This window comes from Rhinichthys klamathensis, unplaced genomic scaffold (assembly GCF_029890125.1).
Source record: "Rhinichthys klamathensis goyatoka isolate OS25496 unplaced genomic scaffold, OSU_Roscu_1.1 h1tg000001l_1, whole genome shotgun sequence".
Lineage (NCBI taxonomy): Eukaryota > Metazoa > Chordata > Actinopteri > Cypriniformes > Leuciscidae > Rhinichthys > Rhinichthys klamathensis.
Window position 1 is genome coordinate 4,573,022 of NW_026606555.1, and position 19,645 is coordinate 4,592,666.

Below are 19,645 nucleotides of genomic sequence, written 5' to 3' on the forward strand. Positions count from 1 at the left end.
GTTCTTTAGACAGACTTTCAGCAAATAGGGTGACCTGGGATCCGGTGTCTACCAGGCACCGGACATTAACACCATTCACCTTTATCTCTACAAGCGGACAATGTATCTCTTCTTCTCCCAGACCATGATTTTCTCGGTTCTTTAATCTAGAATACTGCTCTCGTAGACGCAGGGCGAACGCCCGTAGAGTTTGTCTAGGCCCCTGCTTGCAGTTGAAGAATTGCACCGCCACCGGAGTGGAATCACCATACTGCCCAGTCAAGAATTCAAAGATGGCTCGTGTGGTGGCTCGGACAGCCTCAGGTGCAGCTCGGACCTCTCTCTTCGCCTCCCCCTCTAGGGAATTCAGAACAAACTGTACCTTCTGGGCCTCACTTAACCCCTGTAGTCCAGCCAAATACTCCACTTGTGCTCTCCAGTCAATCAAGTTCAATTCAGATCCAAGCCCACCATACTTCTGGGCCCACGGAGCTCCCATAAACATTGGTACCATCGGATGCCGGACGGCTGGCAACTCTTCATCCGCCATCATGGATCCTTGGCCACTCAACTCTGCGTGGTAACCCTGCCGACTACGCCACTTGATGTAACCGTTTCCCAAGGCCAAGGGTCAATAACCACACTCCGGAGGAGCCGACACCAAAGACACCAATCAGGCAAGACAACAGGTAATATAAAATCATTTATTTTTATTTATTAATTAATAGCACTTAAAACAGCATCGGAATGACTCCGGGTTCCTTTACTTCACTCCAGGGTGTCCCACATGGGCCTCTGACAAGGGGAACTCTGGCCAGAGGGAGGTCAAGAGGGTCTGTGACGGATGACAGCGGAAGGTAAGCAGCAGAGAATGGGTTTTTGGCTCGTAACGTTGGCACAGCCGTGCACTCTCTTTCCTTGCAGGGCAGCGGAGGCGGAACGCCGCCTCGGAGAACCAGATCTCTCCCGTCCACCGGAGGACAACAGGTGGGTGACAGTAGCAAGCAAATCCTCCTCCCGATTACGGGGCAGCGGTTAGCAAGCTTTCTCGGTTCCTCAAACAGTGGCAGATCGGACGCAGCAGTCAGCTTACCCTCCTTCAGAGCAATGGTTTGCAGGATCTCTCGGCTCGTAGAACGGCGGCAGATCGGACACAGCCGTCGACAGACACTCCTTCAGAACAATGGTTCACAGGATCTCCCAGCTCGTAGAACGGCAGCAGATCGGACACAGCAGTCAGCAGACTCTCCTTCAGAATAATGGTTCGCAGGGTATCTCAGTTCATAGAACGGCAGCAGATCGGACGCAGCAGTCAGCAGACTCTCCTTCAGAATAATGGTTCACAGGATCTCTCAGTTCATAGAACGGCAGCAGATCGGACGCAGCAGTCAGCAGACTCTCCTTCAGAATAATGGTTCACAGGATCTCTCAGCTCATAGAACGGCGGCAGATCGGACACAGCAGTCAGCAGACTCTTCTTCCGAACAATGTTTCACAGGATCTCCCAGCTCATAGAGCGGCAGCAGATCGGATGTAGCAGTCAGCAGACTCTCCTTCAGAACAATGGTTCACAGGATCTCTCAGCTCGTAGAACGGCAGCAGATCAGACGCAGCAGTCAACAGACCCTCCTTCAGAACAATGGTTCACAGGATCTCTCAGCTCGTAGAACGGCAGCAGATCGGACGCAGCAGTCAGCAGACCCTCCTTCAGAACAATGGTTCACAGGATCTCTCAGCTCGTAGAACGGCAGCAGATCGGACGCATTAGTCAGCAGACCCTCCTTCAGAACAATGGTTCACAGGATCTCTCAGCTCGTAGAACGGCAGCAGATTGGACGCAGCAGTCAGCAGACTCTCCTTCAGAATAATGGTTCGCAGGGTCTCAGTTCATAGAACGGCAGCAGATTGGATGCAGCAGTCAGAAGACTCTCTTTCAGAATAATGGTTCACAGGATCTCTCAGTTCATAGAACGGCAGCAGATCGAACGAAGCAGTCAGCAGACTCTCAGCACACAAGGCCGAGCTTCTCCTTTCTCCAATGTAGCATCAGGTGGTTGGGAACCTGGACACAATTCACACTTTCAGACACTGCAATGCCACATCACCTCCCTTGAACAACAGGCCTACACTCCATCTTTGCAGGGTCAGACAATCCACAGATGGCTTTTCACACGGGGGTATCAGGTTTCAAGAGCGATCCTATAAAGCCCAGTTCTTTCCTTGGTCTCTGAGACTCACAACGAGAGAAACAACCCACACTGCCAGCCAGCGCAAGTCAGTATTCAGAATGTTCTTGGTAAATCTTCACAACATCACCCTTTCGTACGTTGATGAAAAAGTGTACTTAACTTCTCTCCTTGATAACAGCATGGATCTTCAGCGCTGCACTTAATCACTCTGTTCTCTCAGTTCCATATGCCAGTCACTCACCCGTCTTCAATGTGTAAACATCCCCACACTTGTATTCGCTGCGGATGCTGCTTCCTGCTGTCCACTGACAAGAACACCAAGGAGAACCCAACGTGAAAACATAAGCACCAAGAACCCACAACCTATGTCTTCAAACTTCTCCTTATATATGCCTCTTCCCGCATGTGCTCATCGATAACGGCCTGATTGGTGTCCACAGCCGGCGGCCATAACATTTCACCGGAACCGGCCCGGTGTTACACCGGAAGTCGCTCCCCCGTGCAACAAATCCCAGTTTTAAGGTTCTTATTTGTCTCACCCGGTGACAGTCACCCGATGTGACTTTTCTTTTCAAAGATTTTCTACATTTAGCTTCAACAAATGTAAACTACAAAGCATGACACGGGCAGCTATGCTTACAAAAAAGTATGACATTATGGATTGTTGTGTGTATTCTACACGTAGTGGGGGGCCGCTTAAGCTGAGAGGCTCTATAACTACCTCTACATATGCACGACTACGCCCACAAAAATAATAACCCACAAATAGGACACACAGGAACGTTATTATCGAGGAAGGGCCAGAGATGTGGATACAAAAATACAAAAGATTTTATTATAGTCAACAACAATCTTAGGACAGCATGAAAAGACTGGGTCATCGTGGAACACTCAAGTCAAGGAGGAAGCCGAGGCTTAACAATGGCAGGTACACTACTTTAGTGAGCACACGGCCCCTATAAATCACTCTTACCACCCTGTGCACAGGCATTACACACACACTCCAATACGGTCAAGCATGAACGCACAGCACTCAGTGACAAAACCTCCACCACAGCACGTGAGGGCCTACTAGCGACCTGCCTTGAAGCCTCGGCTCCTGTAATGAGAGCAGAAATTACTGCACTGGTCTCAACATACAACAAGGACACTTAACCACCAAAGACACACAAATAATAAACATTTAAATCAACATACCAGAACATTCATAAATAAAGACACAGAATATATATATATATATATATATATATATATATATATATATATATATACATAAACAGCAAATCACACAATTTAAAAGACTAGTTGGAGAAACAACCGAGCGATCACCAAGCCGAGTGCTGTAGAGCAGGCGTCACACAAGACGCATAAATCAAGCGCACGTGTTGATGCGAAATGTTATTGCCGGGAAAAGTCCGGACGTACAACACAGCAGGAATCCGAGTGTATAAAGCTGCAGCGTCAAACAGCGTTGCCCCGCAGGTGTCACTGACCAGTCTATTCCTCCTAAAATATAAACATAGCACATATACTTGCAGTCTAAAAAGGGAGCGCCACTCAATAGTGAAAGTTTTACGTACCTTCATTTCATAAGTCGTGCGTCCACGTCAAGCGCACACAAGACCACACCATGAGGAACGCCAAAGGAGAGTAACAACTGCCAATAGCCCACAGTTGCGATTTACCCTCAAGCTCAACGCATCACCAGATGAAGCTGGTGAAGCTGGTTAAGCTGTGAAGCTTCCACAAAACACAACCACAAGAGAGACGGGAGCAGGGTTAAAAGAAATAATTTTTTATTTAGCCAAGAACTTAGGAATGTAAACTGGAACATAGGTTCCTTCCGGGCTGTGGTATCAGTGGCGGCTTTGTTCCCCACATCTGCTTCAACGCTAGGCCACCTTAAAGGGGGAAGACACAACTGAAGAAAGGCAAAATCATTAAAAAGAAGATGTTGCAAGTCTGTCTCTGTCTTCTTACTCTTCAGCCGGTTTCTCTCTTGGCCAACGTGTGCTTCAGCACCTCATACTGAAGGATTCTGTACTTAGAACCATCTAGCCTTGAGTGTAGCAGAGTTCCCAATTGTACGGTGACCTCCATTAGGCCATCATTGCCTACAGCTGTGGGTGGTTCTAAGTTTGGAATGTGAGTTGGTGGAAATGCTCATGATTGATGTCTTTTCCTAGCCGGGAGCTGCTCCATTGGTCCTGGGCTCCTCTTTCCAATATTGGATTGCCACAATGCATTCCAAAAAAGCTTCTAAAACAATCCACTTTCTCAAAAGGCACAAATGTCAAACAACGCTCAGATTATACCCCTTTCTTCAACATCGACAAAAGCTACACAGAAACTTCATCAACGACACAGAGTTGACGTCCAACGAAAAAGTCCCGCACCTACCAACAATTGCTAACGTAGGCATTTCAGACACTTGACTTTGATTGCGTTCTTGGAAAACTTGCAATGGCTGACCTCAAACTGAGCACATATCTAGAGCACTCTTTACCATAAAACCCACTTTTTGCAACTGCTGTCTCACACAACACACAGTCCTGTGTCATTGCAAACAGTTCTGCCTTTCAACAAAGTTTTCTGCATGGGACCTACAGATGCAAAAACAAAGAAATTCCAAAATGAGACTTAAATGCCAAACACCACTCAGAACATACTCCTTTCTTCAATATTGCAAAAAGCAAAAAAGAACGTTCATCAACGACACAGAGCTCACAACCAAAGTCGCTGCTCTGCACCCAATTCACGCTCAGAAAGGAGCATCATTACTCTTCATCGTGGGTTGGGAGACAAACACTTTCGAAACACATTTCCAAGCAAAGAACTATAGAAATGATCCCTGAAAATATAGTCTTAACGGTTTATGGAAACTCAATCGGCATTCCATTCTGCTGCGCCTCTCCTCTAAAAGGGTTTTGCCTAGTTGAATTTTGTGGGCTTTAAAGTTTACGTGACAAAGTTTACATTTTAGCGCATACATCGGAGCCAAAAGCAGAAAGGACTTGCACAATCTCTTTGAAGCCTACTGTTAAGATATGTGGAATACACACAACAATCCATAATGTCATACTTTTTTGTAAGCATAGCTGCCCGTGTCATGCTTTGTAGTTTACATTTGTTGAAGCTAAATGTAGAAAATCTTTGAAAAGAAAAGTCACAGGCACATTAACAATTCTTTATGTAGACATTACAGAAACAAGCTGACGTCGGTCGTGCACTTAGAAAACATGCTATGGCTGACATCGAAATGTGAAATGAACCCGTGTCAGGCCCGTTTTTTCAATAGCACCTGATTTTCGTATTTGCTGTCTTATCCGAGATGCAATACCACATCGCTGCAAACATTTCAAGTTTTTGCAGTGATGCGGTATTGAATCTCGGACAGGGGTGGTAAAAGTACTCAAAAGTAATACTCGAGTAAAAGTATATATACCTAAATAAAAAATTACTCCAGTAAAAGTAGAAAGTCCTCCATTCAAACATCACTTGAGTAAAAGTACAAAAGTATCCGATTTAAAACGTACTTAAGTACCGAAAGTAAAAAGTAAATATTCAAATTAACTGTAAATATCAATAATTAAGCAGATCAATTGTTTTGGGAGTGATATGCAATGTTTTATTTGAACAAGATTAGATACTGCAATTAAGAATTTGTTAGCTAGCTGTTTACAAGGCACGTTTCAATATGAAATCACTTGGATAACAATAGTAACATTAAAGCAACACTAAAGAACTTTTCCTCTGCGGTCCCCCTACAGGTTAGAAGCGGCATTGTCCGTTACCGCTGTCGTAAATAATTTAGCCTACCGCAGCCTACTGTCGCACGCACGCTCGCTGTTTATCCACTGTTTATCCAGCACCGGCTTTAGAGTAAATGATGTCCAATTGTAACACTTGCCGTAAAGCAAGTCAGATTTGTAGTGTTCTTATGTCTCATTCGAACTGCAGAAACGCGACCCGATCTGGCAAACTTATATAGTGTGGTTCTAGCAGATATAGGACCACAAAGCAAATGCAGAAGTGCCTTTCAGCCTGTTATGACTTGATGAACCGCTGAAACGATTTTGAAAACATTATTTTAAGGTAAAACATTATTTTAAGGACTTTAACGTCAATTAACCTCAATATGTTTTATCAGATTTGAGGGTAAAGTTTTGAATGCTGAAATTTCATTCACCCGTGGCAGGCAAAGAAGACATTTCAGCCGATATTAATCTCCATTCACTTCAGTGAATTCGAACATATCATTGATATATGGCCATGGGTGATCCCTGTCGGAAATCTTGGGATCATTGCTGGCAGCGAGAGCTGCAGCTTCACCGGTTTCTGCGGTCAATGGCGAACTGACTGACTGCTATGTGAGCGTATGCTGGCAAAGAGCTTGTGCGTTCTTTTTTCAAAAGAAAAACAAGTTTTTCATTGGTTTGGAAAGCCAGTGTAATAAATACTTGGAGCGGGCATGGGGAAATGTATCAGAGTAAAAAGTAAACTTTGTCTTTAAAATTGTAGTGGAGTAAAAGTGAAAGTAGATGCAAATAAAACATACTCAAGTAAAGTACAGATCCCCGAAAAAAATACTTAAGTAAAGTAACAAAGTATTTTTACTTCATTACTTACCACCACTGATCTCGGATGAGACAACGTTCGCTTTATTCAAAGGACGCCGTGACACGGGCCCCAAGACGAGGAGAGGTTTAAGCTGCCACAAAACAACAACCACAAGAGAGACGGGAGCAGGGTTAACAGAAATGATCTTTTATTTAGCCAAGAACTTAGGAATGTAAACTGGAACTTAGGTTCCTTCCGGGCTGTGGTATCAGTTGCGGCTTCGTTCCCCACATCTGTTTCAACGCTAGGCCACCTTAAAGGGGGAAGACACAACTGAAGAAAGGCAAAATCATTAAAAAGAAGATGTTGCAAGTCTGTCTCTGTCTTCTTACTCTTCAGCCGGTTCTCTCTTGGCCAACGTGTGCTCCAGCACCTCATACTGAAGGATTCTGTACTTAGAACCATCTAGCCTTGAGTGTAGCAGAGTTCCCAATTGTACGGTGACCTCCATTAGGCCATCATTGCCTACAGCTGTGGGTGGTTCCAAGTTTGGAATGTGAGTTGGTGGACATGCTCAAGATTGATGTCTTGTCCTAGCCGGGAGCTGCTCCATTGGTCCTGGGCTCCTGTTTCCAATATTGGATTGCCACAACGCATTTCAGAAAAGCTTCTAAAACAATCCACTTTCTCAAAAGGCACAAATGTCAAACAACGCTCAGATTATATACCCCTTTCTTCAACATCGACAAAAGCTACACAGAAACTTCATCAACGACACAGAGTTGACGTCCAACGAAAAAGTCCCACACCTACCAACAATTGCTAACGTAGGCATTTCAGACACTTGACTTTGATTGCGTTCTTGGAAAACTTGCAATGGCTGACCTCAAACTGAGCACATATCCAGAGCACTCTTTACCATAAAACCCACTTTTTGCAACTGCTGTCTTACACAACACACAGTCCTGCATCATTGCAAACGGTTCTGCCTTTCAACAAAGTTTTCTGCATGGGACCTACAGATGCAAAAACAAAGAAATTCCAAAATGAGACTTAAATGCCAAACACCACTCAGAACATACTCCTTTCTTCAATATTGCAAAAATGAACGTTCATCAACGACACAGAGCTCACAACCAAAGTCGCTGCTCTGCGCCCAATTCGCTCTCAGAAAAGAGCACCATTACTCTTCATCGTGGGTTGGGAGACAAACACTTTCGAAACACATTTCCAAGCAAAGAACTATAGAAATAATCCCTGAAAATATAGTCTTAACGGTTTATGGAAACTCAATCGGCATTCCATTCTGCTGCGCCTCTCCTCTTAAAGGGTTTTGCCTAGTTGAATTTTGTGGGCTTTAAAGTTTACGTGACATTTTAGCGCATACATCGGAGCCAAAAGCAGAAAGGACTTCCACAATCTCTTTGAAGCCTACTGTTAAGATATGTGGAATACACACAACAATCCATAATGTCATACTTTTTTGTAAGCATAGCTGCCCGTGTCATGCTTTGTAGTTTACATTTGTTGAAGCTAAATGTAGAAAATCTTTGAAAAGAAAAGTCACAGGCACATTAACAATTCTTTATGTAGACATTTCAGAAACAAGCTGACGTCGGTCGTGCACTTAGAAAACATGCTATGGCTGACATCGAAATGTGAAATGAACCTGTGTCAGGCCCGTTTTTTCAATAGCACCTGATTTTCGTATCTGCTGTCTTATCCGAGATGCAATACCACATCGCTGCAAACATTTCAAGTTTTTGCAGTGATGCGGTATTGCATCTCGGATGAGACAACGTTCGCTTTATTCAAAGGACGCCGTGACACGGGCCCCAAGACGAGGAGAGGTTTAAGCTGCCACAAAACACGCAAGAGAGACGGGAGCAGGGTTAACAGAAATGATCTTTTCTTTAGCCAAGAACTTAGGAATGTAAACTGGAACTTAGGTTCCTTCCGGGCTGTGGTATCAGTGGCGGCTTTGTTCCCCACATCTGTTTCAACGCTAGGCCACCTTAAAGGGGGAAGACACAACTGAAGAAAGGCAAAATCATTACAAAGAAGATGTTGCAAGTCTGTCTCTGTCTTCATACTCTTCAGCCAGTTTCTCTCTTGGCCAACGTGTGCTTCAGCACCTCATACTGAAGGATTCTGTACTTAGAACCATCTAGCCTTGAGTGTAGCAGAGTTCCCAATTGTACGGTGACCTCCATTAGGCCATCATTGCCTACAGCTGTGGGTGGTTCCAAGTTTGGAATGTGAGTTGGTAGAAATGCTCAAGATTGATGTCTTGTCCTAGCCGGGAGCTGCTTCATTGGTCCTGGGCTCCTCTTTCCAATATTGGATTGCCACAACGCATTTCAGAAAAGCTTCTAAAACAATCCACTTTCTCAAAAGGCACAAATGTCAAACAACGCTCAGATTATATACCCCTTTCTTCAACATCGACAAAAGCTACACAGAAACTTCATCAACGACACAGAGTTGACGTCCAACGAAAAAGTCCCGCACCTACCAACAATTGCTAACGTAGGCATTTCAGACACTTGACTTTGATTGCGTTCTTGGAAAACTTGCAATGGCTGACCTCAAACTGAGCACATATCCAGAGCACTCTTTACCATAAAACCCACTTTTTGCAACTGCTGTCTTACACAACACACAGTCCTGCGTCATTGCAAACGGTTCTGCCTTTCAACAAAGTTTTCTGCATGGGACCTACAGATGCAAAAACAAAGAAATTCCAAAATGAGACTTAAATGCCAAACACCACTCAGAACATACTCCTTTCTTCAATATTGCAAAAAGCAATACAGAATGTTCATCAACGACACAGAGCTCACAACCAAAGTCGCTGCTCTGCACCCAATTCACGCTCAGAAAGGAGCATCATTACTCTTCATCGTGGGTTGGGAGACAAACACTTTTGAAACACATTTCCAAGCAAAGAACTATAGAAATGATCCCTGAAAATATAGTCTTAACGGTTTATGGAAACTCAATCGGCATTCCATTCTGCTGCGCCTCTCCTCTAAAAGGGTTTTGCCTAGTTGAATTTTCTGGGCTTTAAAGTTTACGTGACATTTTAGCGCATACATCGGAGCCAAAAGCAGAAAGGACTTCCACAATCTCTTTGAAGCCTACTTTTAAGATATGTGGAATACACACAACAATCCATAATGTCATACTTTTTTGTAAGCATAGCTGCCCGTGTCATGCTTTGTAGTTTACATTTGTTGAAGCTAAATGTAGAAAATCTTTGAAAAGAAAAGTCACAGGCACATTAACAATTCTTTATGTAGACATTTCAGAAACAAGCTGACGTCGGTCGTGCACTTAGAAAACATGCTATGGCTGACATCGAAATGTGAAATTAACCCGTGTCAGGCCCGTTTTTTCAATAGCACCTGATTTTCGTATCTGCTGTCTTATCCGAGATGCAATACCACATCGCTGCAAACATTTCAAGTTTTTGCAGTGATGCGGTATTGCATCTCGGATGAGACAACGTTCGCTTTATTCAAAGGACGCCGTGACACGGGCCCCAAGACGAGGAGAGGTTTAAGCTGCCACAAAACACAACCACAAGAGAGACGGGAGCAGGGTTAACAGAAATGATCTTTTATTTAGCCAAGAACTTAGGAATGTAAACTGGAACTTAGGTTCCTTCCGGGCTGTGGTATCAGTGGCGGCTTTGTTCCCCACGTCTGTTTCAACGCTAGGCCACCTTAAAGGGGGAAGACACAACTGAAGAAAGGCAAAATCATTAAAAAGAAGATGTTGCAAGTCTGTCTCTGTCTTCTTACTCTTCAGCCGGTTCTCTCTTGGCCAACGTGTGCTTCAGCACCTCATACTGAAGGATTCTGTACTTAGAACCATCTAGCCTTGAGTGTAGCAGAGTTCCCAATTGTACGGTGACCTCCATTAGGCCATCATTGCCTACAGCTGTGGGTGGTTCCAAGTTTGGAATGTGAGTTGGTGGAAATGCTCAAGATTGATGTCTTGTCCTAGCCGGGAGCTGCTCCATTGGTCCTGGGCTCCTGTTTCCAATATTGGATTGCCACAACGCATTTCAGAAAAGCTTCTAAAACAATCCACTTTCTCAAAAGGCACAAATGTCAAACAACGCTCAGATTATATACCCCTTTCTTCAACATCGACAAAACCTACACAGAAACTTCATCAACGACACAGAGTTGACGTCCAACAAAAAAGTCCCGCACCTACCAACAATTGCTAACGTAGGCATTTCAGACACTTGACTTTGATTGCGTTCTTGGAAAACTTGCAATGGCTGACCTCAAACTGAGCACATATCCAGAGCACTCTTTACCATAAAACCCACTTTTTGCAACTGCTGTCTTACACAACACACAGTCCTGCGTCATTGCAAACGGTTCTGCCTTTCAACAAAGTTTTCTGCATGGGACCTACAGATGCAAAAACAAAGAAATTCCAAAATGAGACTTAAATGCCAAACACCACTCAGAACACACTCCTTTCTTCAATATTGCAAAAAGCAATACAGAACGTTCATCAACGACACAGAGGTCACAACCAAAGTCGCTGCTCTGCGCCCAATTCACGCTCAGAAAGGAGCATCATTACTCTTCATCGTGGGTTGGGAGACAAACACTTTCGAAACACATTTCCAAGCAAAGAACTATAGAAATGATCCCTGAAAATATAGTCTTAACGACTTATGGAAACTCAATCGGCATTCCATTCTGCTGCGCCTCTCCTCTAAAAGGGTTTTGCCTAGTTGAATTTTGTGGGCTTTAAAGTTTACGTGACATTTTAGCGCATACATCGGAGCCAAAAGCAGAAAGGACTTCCACAATCTCTTTGAAACCTACTGTTAATGGCTCGTTTCCACTGAGGCTTACGGTACGGTACGGTACAGTACAGTACGGGTCGGGTCGGTACAGCATGATCCGGCTAGCGTTTCCACTGCCAACAGTACCCTTACTTGATAGGCATGGTGTTTGCCGGAGAGAAGCGATCGACGTCATTTTCGCGCGAAGAAAGCGACATAGTAAACAACAATGGATGCCAGACAGCAGATCTTGTTCTTGCTTCTCGGGATGTTTGTCACAAGAAACAAGCGCTGGCATTAGGCGTTTCTCAATACCAAGTAGCCACGCAAAGTCCGACTCAGGAGAATGATCCCGAGGACGCGAGTCCAGTAATTCTGCTGATGGAACAGCGCGTTCTTGAATGCGCCACTCAGCTCGCTCTGCTACTCCGGTTATGTACATTTTAGGCAACAATAAAACGAAATATGTTATAAAACACCACTCTGCTTCTTTTCGATTTAATTTAAATACATTTTAAACATTATAAGCACACAAATGTGGTTCAGGCAACGCATAGCCTATTGATTATATTCACTGCATGTAACGTTATATTTATAACAAAACTAAATATAAAACACAATCCTGCCTCTTTTCGTTTAAATTTAAAAATATTAAACATATTCCAGGCAATGTATTGCATATTGCATTGGTACAAATGTTGCAATAAACAACATTACAGATGATCTTGTAATAAAATAAAATAAATGACAAAACTATCTATTTTTGTTGAATTTCAGTTTTATCAATAATAGCCATTATAAAAGTATAAGTAAAAGGTACAAAATATATACAGTAAAGCTTTAATAACAAAGCAAACAATTCAGTCAATTATACAAATTCAGCGCTCAAATATATGAAACTTCACTTAGCCTTCTGCCAAAACTATTGGCCAGGGAACGAATTATAGATTCACGAGACCAAAGATCGCCTGTTAGGTCTGTACAAGACGAATTATATCTCATGTTTAACCACTACAGAGACGTCAGAGTCAGCGGCAAACATCAGAACGGCTAGCCGGGGAAAGGCTGCTCCAGGCGGGGTACTTGAGCGCCGAGCACCCGGTGATTGCTTGGAATGGATCTTCAAATGATCATAAATCTATAAATAAACCACAGATTTGAGCTTTAAAAAACTACTTTCTCGCCTGAAAAACTCTTAAAACTACATTTCGTGACACAATAACAGTAGTATTATATTTTAACTGTATGCTTCTAATGCCCTTGTAGCACGCGCAAGTGACGATACTCTGTCAACCAATCAAGGTTCTGCAGTGAGTCTAGCTCCACCTTTTAGTACCGTACCACTGTGCTAGGTACCCCAACGGAAGGGTACCCAAAAAGTGGTACAGTACGGTTCGGCTTTTTGGTACCATTCACAACTTTTGACAGTGGAAACGCAAATAATTGCGTACCGAACCGAACCGAACTGTACCGTACCGTACCGCTCAGTGGAAACGAGGCATAAGATATGTGGAATACACACAACAATCCATAATGTCATACTTTTTTGTAAGCATAGCTGCCCGTGTCATGCTTTGTAGTTTACATTTGTTGAAGCTAAATGTAGAAAATCTTTGAAAAGAAAAGTCACAGGCACATTAACAATTCTTTATGTAGACATTTCAGAAACAAGCTGACGTCGGTCGTGCACTTAGAAAACATGCTATGGCTGACATCGAAATTTGAAATGAACCCGTGTCAGGCCCGTTTTTTCAATAGCACCTGATTTTCGTATCTGCTGTCTTATCCAAGATGCAATACCACATCGCTGCAAACATTTCAAGTTTTTGCAGTGATGCGGTATTGCATCTCGGATGAGACAACGTTCGCTTTATTCAAAGGACGCCGTGACACGGGCCCCAAGACGAGGAGAGGTTTAAGCTGCCACAAAACACAACCACAAGAGAGACGGGAGCAGGGTTAACAGAAATGATCTTTTATTTAGCCAAGAACTTAGGAATGTAAACTGGAACTTAGGTTCCTTCCGGGCTGTGGTATCAGTGGCGGCTTTGTTCCCCACGTCTGTTTCAACGCTAGGCCACCTTAAAGGGGGAAGACACAACTGAAGAAAGGCAAAATCATTAAAAAGAAGATGTTGCAAGTCTGTCTCTGTCTTCTTACTCTTCAGCCGGTTCTCTCTTGGCCAACGTGTGCTTCAGCACCTCATACTGAAGGATTCTGTACTTAGAACCATCTAGCCTTGAGTGTAGCAGAGTTCCCAATTGTACGGTGACCTCCATTAGGCCATCATTGCCTACAGCTGTGGGTGGTTCCAAGTTTGGAATGTGAGTTGGTGGAAATGCTCAAGATTGATGTCTTGTCCTAGCCGGGAGCTGCTCCATTGGTCCTGGGCTCCTGTTTCCAATATTGGATTGCCACAACGCATTTCAGAAAAGCTTCTAAAACAATCCACTTTCTCAAAAGGCACAAATGTCAAACAACGCTCAGATTATATACCCCTTTCTTCAACATCGACAAAACCTACACAGAAACTTCATCAACGACACAGAGTTGACGTCCAACAAAAAAGTCCCGCACCTACCAACAATTGCTAACGTAGGCATTTCAGACACTTGACTTTGATTGCGTTCTTGGAAAACTTGCAATGGCTGACCTCAAACTGAGCACATATCCAGAGCACTCTTTACCATAAAACCCACTTTTTGCAACTGCTGTCTTACACAACACACAGTCCTGCGTCATTGCAAACGGTTCTGCCTTTCAACAAAGTTTTCTGCATGGGACCTACAGATGCAAAAACAAAGAAATTCCAAAATGAGACTTAAATGCCAAACACCACTCAGAACACACTCCTTTCTTCAATATTGCAAAAAGCAATACAGAACGTTCATCAACGACACAGAGGTCACAACCAAAGTCGCTGCTCTGCGCCCAATTCACGCTCAGAAAGGAGCATCATTACTCTTCATCGTGGGTTGGGAGACAAACACTTTCGAAACACATTTCCAAGCAAAGAACTATAGAAATGATCCCTGAAAATATAGTCTTAACGACTTATGGAAACTCAATCGGCATTCCATTCTGCTGCGCCTCTCCTCTAAAAGGGTTTTGCCTAGTTGAATTTTGTGGGCTTTAAAGTTTACGTGACATTTTAGCGCATACATCGGAGCCAAAAGCAGAAAGGACTTCCACAATCTCTTTGAAACCTACTGTTAATGGCTCGTTTCCACTGAGGCTTACGGTACGGTACGGTACAGTACAGTACGGGTCGGGTCGGTACAGCATGATCCGGCTAGCGTTTCCACTGCCAACAGTACCCTTACTTGATAGGCATGGTGTTTGCCGGAGAGAAGCGATCGACGTCATTTTCGCGCGAAGAAAGCGACATAGTAAACAACAATGGATGCCAGACAGCAGATCTTGTTCTTGCTTCTCGGGATGTTTGTCACAAGAAACAAGCGCTGGCATTAGGCGTTTCTCAATACCAAGTAGCCACGCAAAGTCCGACTCAGGAGAATGATCCCGAGGACGCGAGTCCAGTAATTCTGCTGATGGAACAGCGCGTTCTTGAATGCGCCACTCAGCTCGCTCTGCTACTCCGGTTATGTACATTTTAGGCAACAATAAAACGAAATATGTTATAAAACACCACTCTGCTTCTTTTCGATTTAATTTAAATACATTTTAAACATTATAAGCACACAAATGTGGTTCAGGCAACGCATAGCCTATTGATTATATTCACTGCATGTAACGTTATATTTATAACAAAACTAAATATAAAACACAATCCTGCCTCTTTTCGTTTAAATTTAAAAATATTAAACATATTCCAGGCAATGTATTGCATATTGCATTGGTACAAATGTTGCAATAAACAACATTACAGATGATCTTGTAATAAAATAAAATAAATGACAAAACTATCTATTTTTGTTGAATTTCAGTTTTATCAATAATAGCCATTATAAAAGTATAAGTAAAAGGTACAAAATATATACAGTAAAGCTTTAATAACAAAGCAAACAATTCAGTCAATTATACAAATTCAGCGCTCAAATATATGAAACTTCACTTAGCCTTCTGCCAAAACTATTGGCCAGGGAACGAATTATAGATTCACGAGACCAAAGATCGCCTGTTAGGTCTGTACAAGACGAATTATATCTCATGTTTAACCACTACAGAGACGTCAGAGTCAGCGGCAAACATCAGAACGGCTAGCCGGGGAAAGGCTGCTCCAGGCGGGGTACTTGAGCGCCGAGCACCCGGTGATTGCTTGGAATGGATCTTCAAATGATCATAAATCTATAAATAAACCACAGATTTGAGCTTTAAAAAACTACTTTCTCGCCTGAAAAACTCTTAAAACTACATTTCGTGACACAATAACAGTAGTATTATATTTTAACTGTATGCTTCTAATGCCCTTGTAGCACGCGCAAGTGACGATACTCTGTCAACCAATCAAGGTTCTGCAGTGAGTCTAGCTCCACCTTTTAGTACCGTACCACTGTGCTAGGTACCCCAACGGAAGGGTACCCAAAAAGTGGTACAGTACGGTTCGGCTTTTTGGTACCATTCACAACTTTTGACAGTGGAAACGCAAATAATTGCGTACCGAACCGAACCGAACTGTACCGTACCGTACCGCTCAGTGGAAACGAGGCATAAGATATGTGGAATACACACAACAATCCATAATGTCATACTTTTTTGTAAGCATAGCTGCCCGTGTCATGCTTTGTAGTTGACATTTGTTGAAGCTAAATGTAGAAAATCTTTGAAAAGAAAAGTCACAGGCACATTAACAATTCTTTATGTAGACATTTCAGAAACAAGCTGACGTCGGTCGTGCACTTAGAAAACATGCTATGGCTGACATCGAAATTTGAAATGAACCCGTGTCAGGCCCGTTTTTTCAATAGCACCTGATTTTCGTATCTGCTGTCTTATCCAAGATGCAATACCACATCGCTGCAAACATTTCAAGTTTTTGCAGTGATGCGGTATTGCATCTCGGATGAGACAACGTTCGCTTTATTCAAAGGACGCCGTGACACGGGCCCCAAGACGAGGAGAGGTTTAAGCTGCCACAAAACACAACCACAAGAGAGACGGGAGCAGGGTTAACAGAAATGATCTTTTATTTAGCCAAGAACTTAGGAATGTAAACTGGAACTTAGGTTCCTTCCGGGCTGTGGTATCAGTGGCGGCTTTGTTCCCCACGTCTGTTTCAACGCTAGGCCACCTTAAAGGGGGAAGACACAACTGAAGAAAGGCAAAATCATTAAAAAGAAGATGTTGCAAGTCTGTCTCTGTCTTCTTACTCTTCAGCCGGTTCTCTCTTGGCCAACGTGTGCTTCAGCACCTCATACTGAAGGATTCTGTACTTAGAACCATCTAGCCTTGAGTGTAGCAGAGTTCCCAATTGTACGGTGACCTCCATTAGGCCATCATTGCCTACAGCTGTGGGTGGTTCCAAGTTTGGAATGTGAATTGGTGGAAATGCTCAAGATTGATGTCTTGTCCTAGCCGGGAGCTGCTCCATTGGTCCTGGGCTCCTGTTTCCAATATTGGATTGCCACAACGCATTTCAGAAAAGCTTCTAAAACAATCCACTTTCTCAAAAGGCACAAATGTCAAAAAACACTCAGATTATATACCCCTTTCTTCAACATCGACAAAAGCTACACAGAAACTTCATCAACGACACAGAGTTGACGTCCAACGAAAAAGTCCCGCACCTACCAACAATTGCTAACGTAGGCATTTCAGACACTTGACTTTGATTGCGTTCTTGGAAAACTTGCAATGGCTGACCTCAAACTGAGCACATATCCAGAGCACTCTTTACCATAAAACCCACTTTTTGCAACTGCTGTCTTACACAACACACAGTCCTGCGTCATTGCAAACGGTTCTGCCTTTCAACAAAGTTTTCTGCATGGGACCTACTGATGAAAAAACAAAGAAGTTCCAAAATGAGACTTAAATGCCAAACACCACTCAGAACATACTCCTTTCTTCAATATTGCAAAAAGCAATACATAACGTTCATCAACGACACAGAGATCACAACCAAAGTCGCTGCTCTGCGCCCAATTCACGCTCAGAAAGGAGCATCATTACTCTTCATCGTGGGTTGGGAGACAAACACTTTCGAAACACATTTCCAAGCAAAGAACTATAGAAATGATCTCTGAAAATATAGTCTTAACGGTTTATGGAAACTCAATCGGCATTCCATTCTGCTGCGCCTCTCCTCTAAAAGGGTTTTGCCTAGTTGAATTTTGTGGGCTTTAAAGTTTACGTGACATTTTAGCGCATACATCGGAGCCAAAAGCAGAAAGGACTTCCACAATCTCTTTGAAGCCTACTGTTAAGATATGTGGAATACACACAACAATCCATAATGTCATACTTTTTTGTAAGCATAGCTGCCCGTGTCATGCTTTGTAGTTGACATTTGTTGAAGCTAAATGTAGAAAATCTTTGAAAAGAAAAGTCACAGGTACATTAACAATTCTTTATGTAGACATTTCAGAAACAAGCTGACGTCGGTCGTGCACTTAGAAAACATGCTATGGCTGACATCGAAATGTGAAATGAACCCGTGTCAGGCCCCGTTTTTTCAATAGCACCTGATTTTCGTATCTGCTGTCTTATCCGAGATGCAATACCACATCGCTGCAAACATTTCAAGTTTTTGCAGTGATGCGGTATTGCATCTCGGATGAGACAACGTTCGCTTTATTCAAAGGACGCCGTGACACGGGCCCCAAGACGAGGAGAGGTTTAAGCTGCCACAAAACACAACCACAAGAGAGACGGGAGCAGGGTTAACAGAAATGATCTTTTATTTAGCCAAGAACTTAGGAATGTAAACTGGAACTTAGGTTCCTTCCGGGCTGTGGTATCAGTGGCGGCTTTGTTCCCCACGTCTGTTTCAACGCTAGGCCACCTTAAAGGGGGAAGACACAACTGAAGAAAGGCAAAATCATTAAAAAGAAGATGTTGCAAGTCTGTCTCTGTCTTCTTACTCTTCAGCCGGTTCTCTCTTGGCCAACGTGTGCTTCAGCACCTCATACTGAAGGATTCTGTACTTAGAACCATCTAGCCTTGAGTGTAGCAGAGTTCCCAATTGTACGGTGACCTCCATTAGGCCATCATTGCCTACAGCTGTGGGTGGTTCCAAGTTTGGAATGTGAATTGGTGGAAATGCTCAAGATTGATGTCTTGTCCTAGCCGGGAGCTGCTCCATTGGTCCTGGGCTCCTGTTTCCAATATTGGATTGCCACAACGCATTTCAGAAAAGCTTCTAAAACAATCCACTTTCTCAAAAGGCACAAATGTCAAAAAACACTCAGATTATATACCCCTTTCTTCAACATCGACAAAAGCTACACAGAAACTTCATCAACGACACAGAGTTGACGTCCAACGAAAAATTCCCGCACCTACCAACAATTGCTAACGTAGGCATTTCAGACACTTGACTTTGATTGCGTTCTTGGAAAACTTGCAATGGCTGACCTCAAACTGAGCACATATCCAGAGCACTCTTTACCATAAAACCCACTTTTTGCAACTGCTGTCTTACACAACACACAGTCCTGCGTCATTGCAAACGGTTCTGCCTTTCAACAAAGTTTTCTGCATGGGACCTACTGATGAAAAAACAAAGAAATTCCAAAATGAGACTTAAATGCCAAACACCACTCAGAACATACTCCTTTCTTCAATATTGCAAAAAGCAATACATAACGTTCATCAACGACACAGAGATCACAACCAAAGTCGCTGCTCTGCGCCCAATTCACGCTCAGAAAGGAGCATCATTACTCTTCATCGTGGGTTGGGAGACAAACACTTTCGAAACACATTTCCAAGCAAAGAACTATAGAAATGATCTCTGAAAATATAGTCTTAACGGTTTATGGAAACTCAATCGGCATTCCATTCTGCTGCGCCTCTCCTCTAAAAGGGTTTTGCCTAGTTGAATTTTGTGGGCTTTAAAGTTTACGTGACATTTTAGCGCATACATCGGAGCCAAAAGCAGAAAGGACTTCCACAATCTCTTTGAAGCCTACTGTTAAGA

The 19,645-nt window shown here is 43.2% G+C and overlaps 1 protein-coding gene and 7 non-coding genes across 8 annotated transcripts in view; 1 reads left to right on the top strand and 7 right to left on the bottom strand.

Annotated features, from left to right (window-relative positions):
- Positions 1-3,798: 3,798 nt before the first annotated feature.
- LOC130088913 (piggyBac transposable element-derived protein 4-like) overlaps positions 3,799-19,645 on the top strand; it is a 118,743-nt gene continuing 102,896 nt past the window's right edge. The window contains exon 1 of the mRNA XM_056255953.1: positions 3,799-3,818. Within this exon, the coding sequence (XP_056111928.1) occupies positions 3,799-3,818 (20 nt within the window). The remainder of the gene's footprint in view (positions 3,819-19,645) is intronic.
- LOC130090984 (small nucleolar RNA U3) lies at positions 4,822-5,035 on the bottom strand. The gene has a single exon (XR_008807758.1). It is a non-coding gene; the product is annotated as a small nucleolar RNA U3 (small nucleolar RNA).
- On the bottom strand, positions 7,795-8,001 carry LOC130095345 (small nucleolar RNA U3). Its single transcript, XR_008808096.1, has one exon. It is a non-coding gene; the product is annotated as a small nucleolar RNA U3 (small nucleolar RNA).
- LOC130093183 (small nucleolar RNA U3) lies at positions 9,497-9,710 on the bottom strand. Its single transcript, XR_008807952.1, has one exon. It is a non-coding gene; the product is annotated as a small nucleolar RNA U3 (small nucleolar RNA).
- LOC130079047 (small nucleolar RNA U3) lies at positions 11,209-11,422 on the bottom strand. Its single transcript, XR_008806222.1, has one exon. It is a non-coding gene; the product is annotated as a small nucleolar RNA U3 (small nucleolar RNA).
- On the bottom strand, positions 14,379-14,592 carry LOC130079878 (small nucleolar RNA U3). Its single transcript, XR_008806625.1, has one exon. It is a non-coding gene; the product is annotated as a small nucleolar RNA U3 (small nucleolar RNA).
- On the bottom strand, positions 17,549-17,762 carry LOC130092286 (small nucleolar RNA U3). Its single transcript, XR_008807904.1, has one exon. It is a non-coding gene; the product is annotated as a small nucleolar RNA U3 (small nucleolar RNA).
- On the bottom strand, positions 19,262-19,475 carry LOC130092354 (small nucleolar RNA U3). The gene has a single exon (XR_008807909.1). It is a non-coding gene; the product is annotated as a small nucleolar RNA U3 (small nucleolar RNA).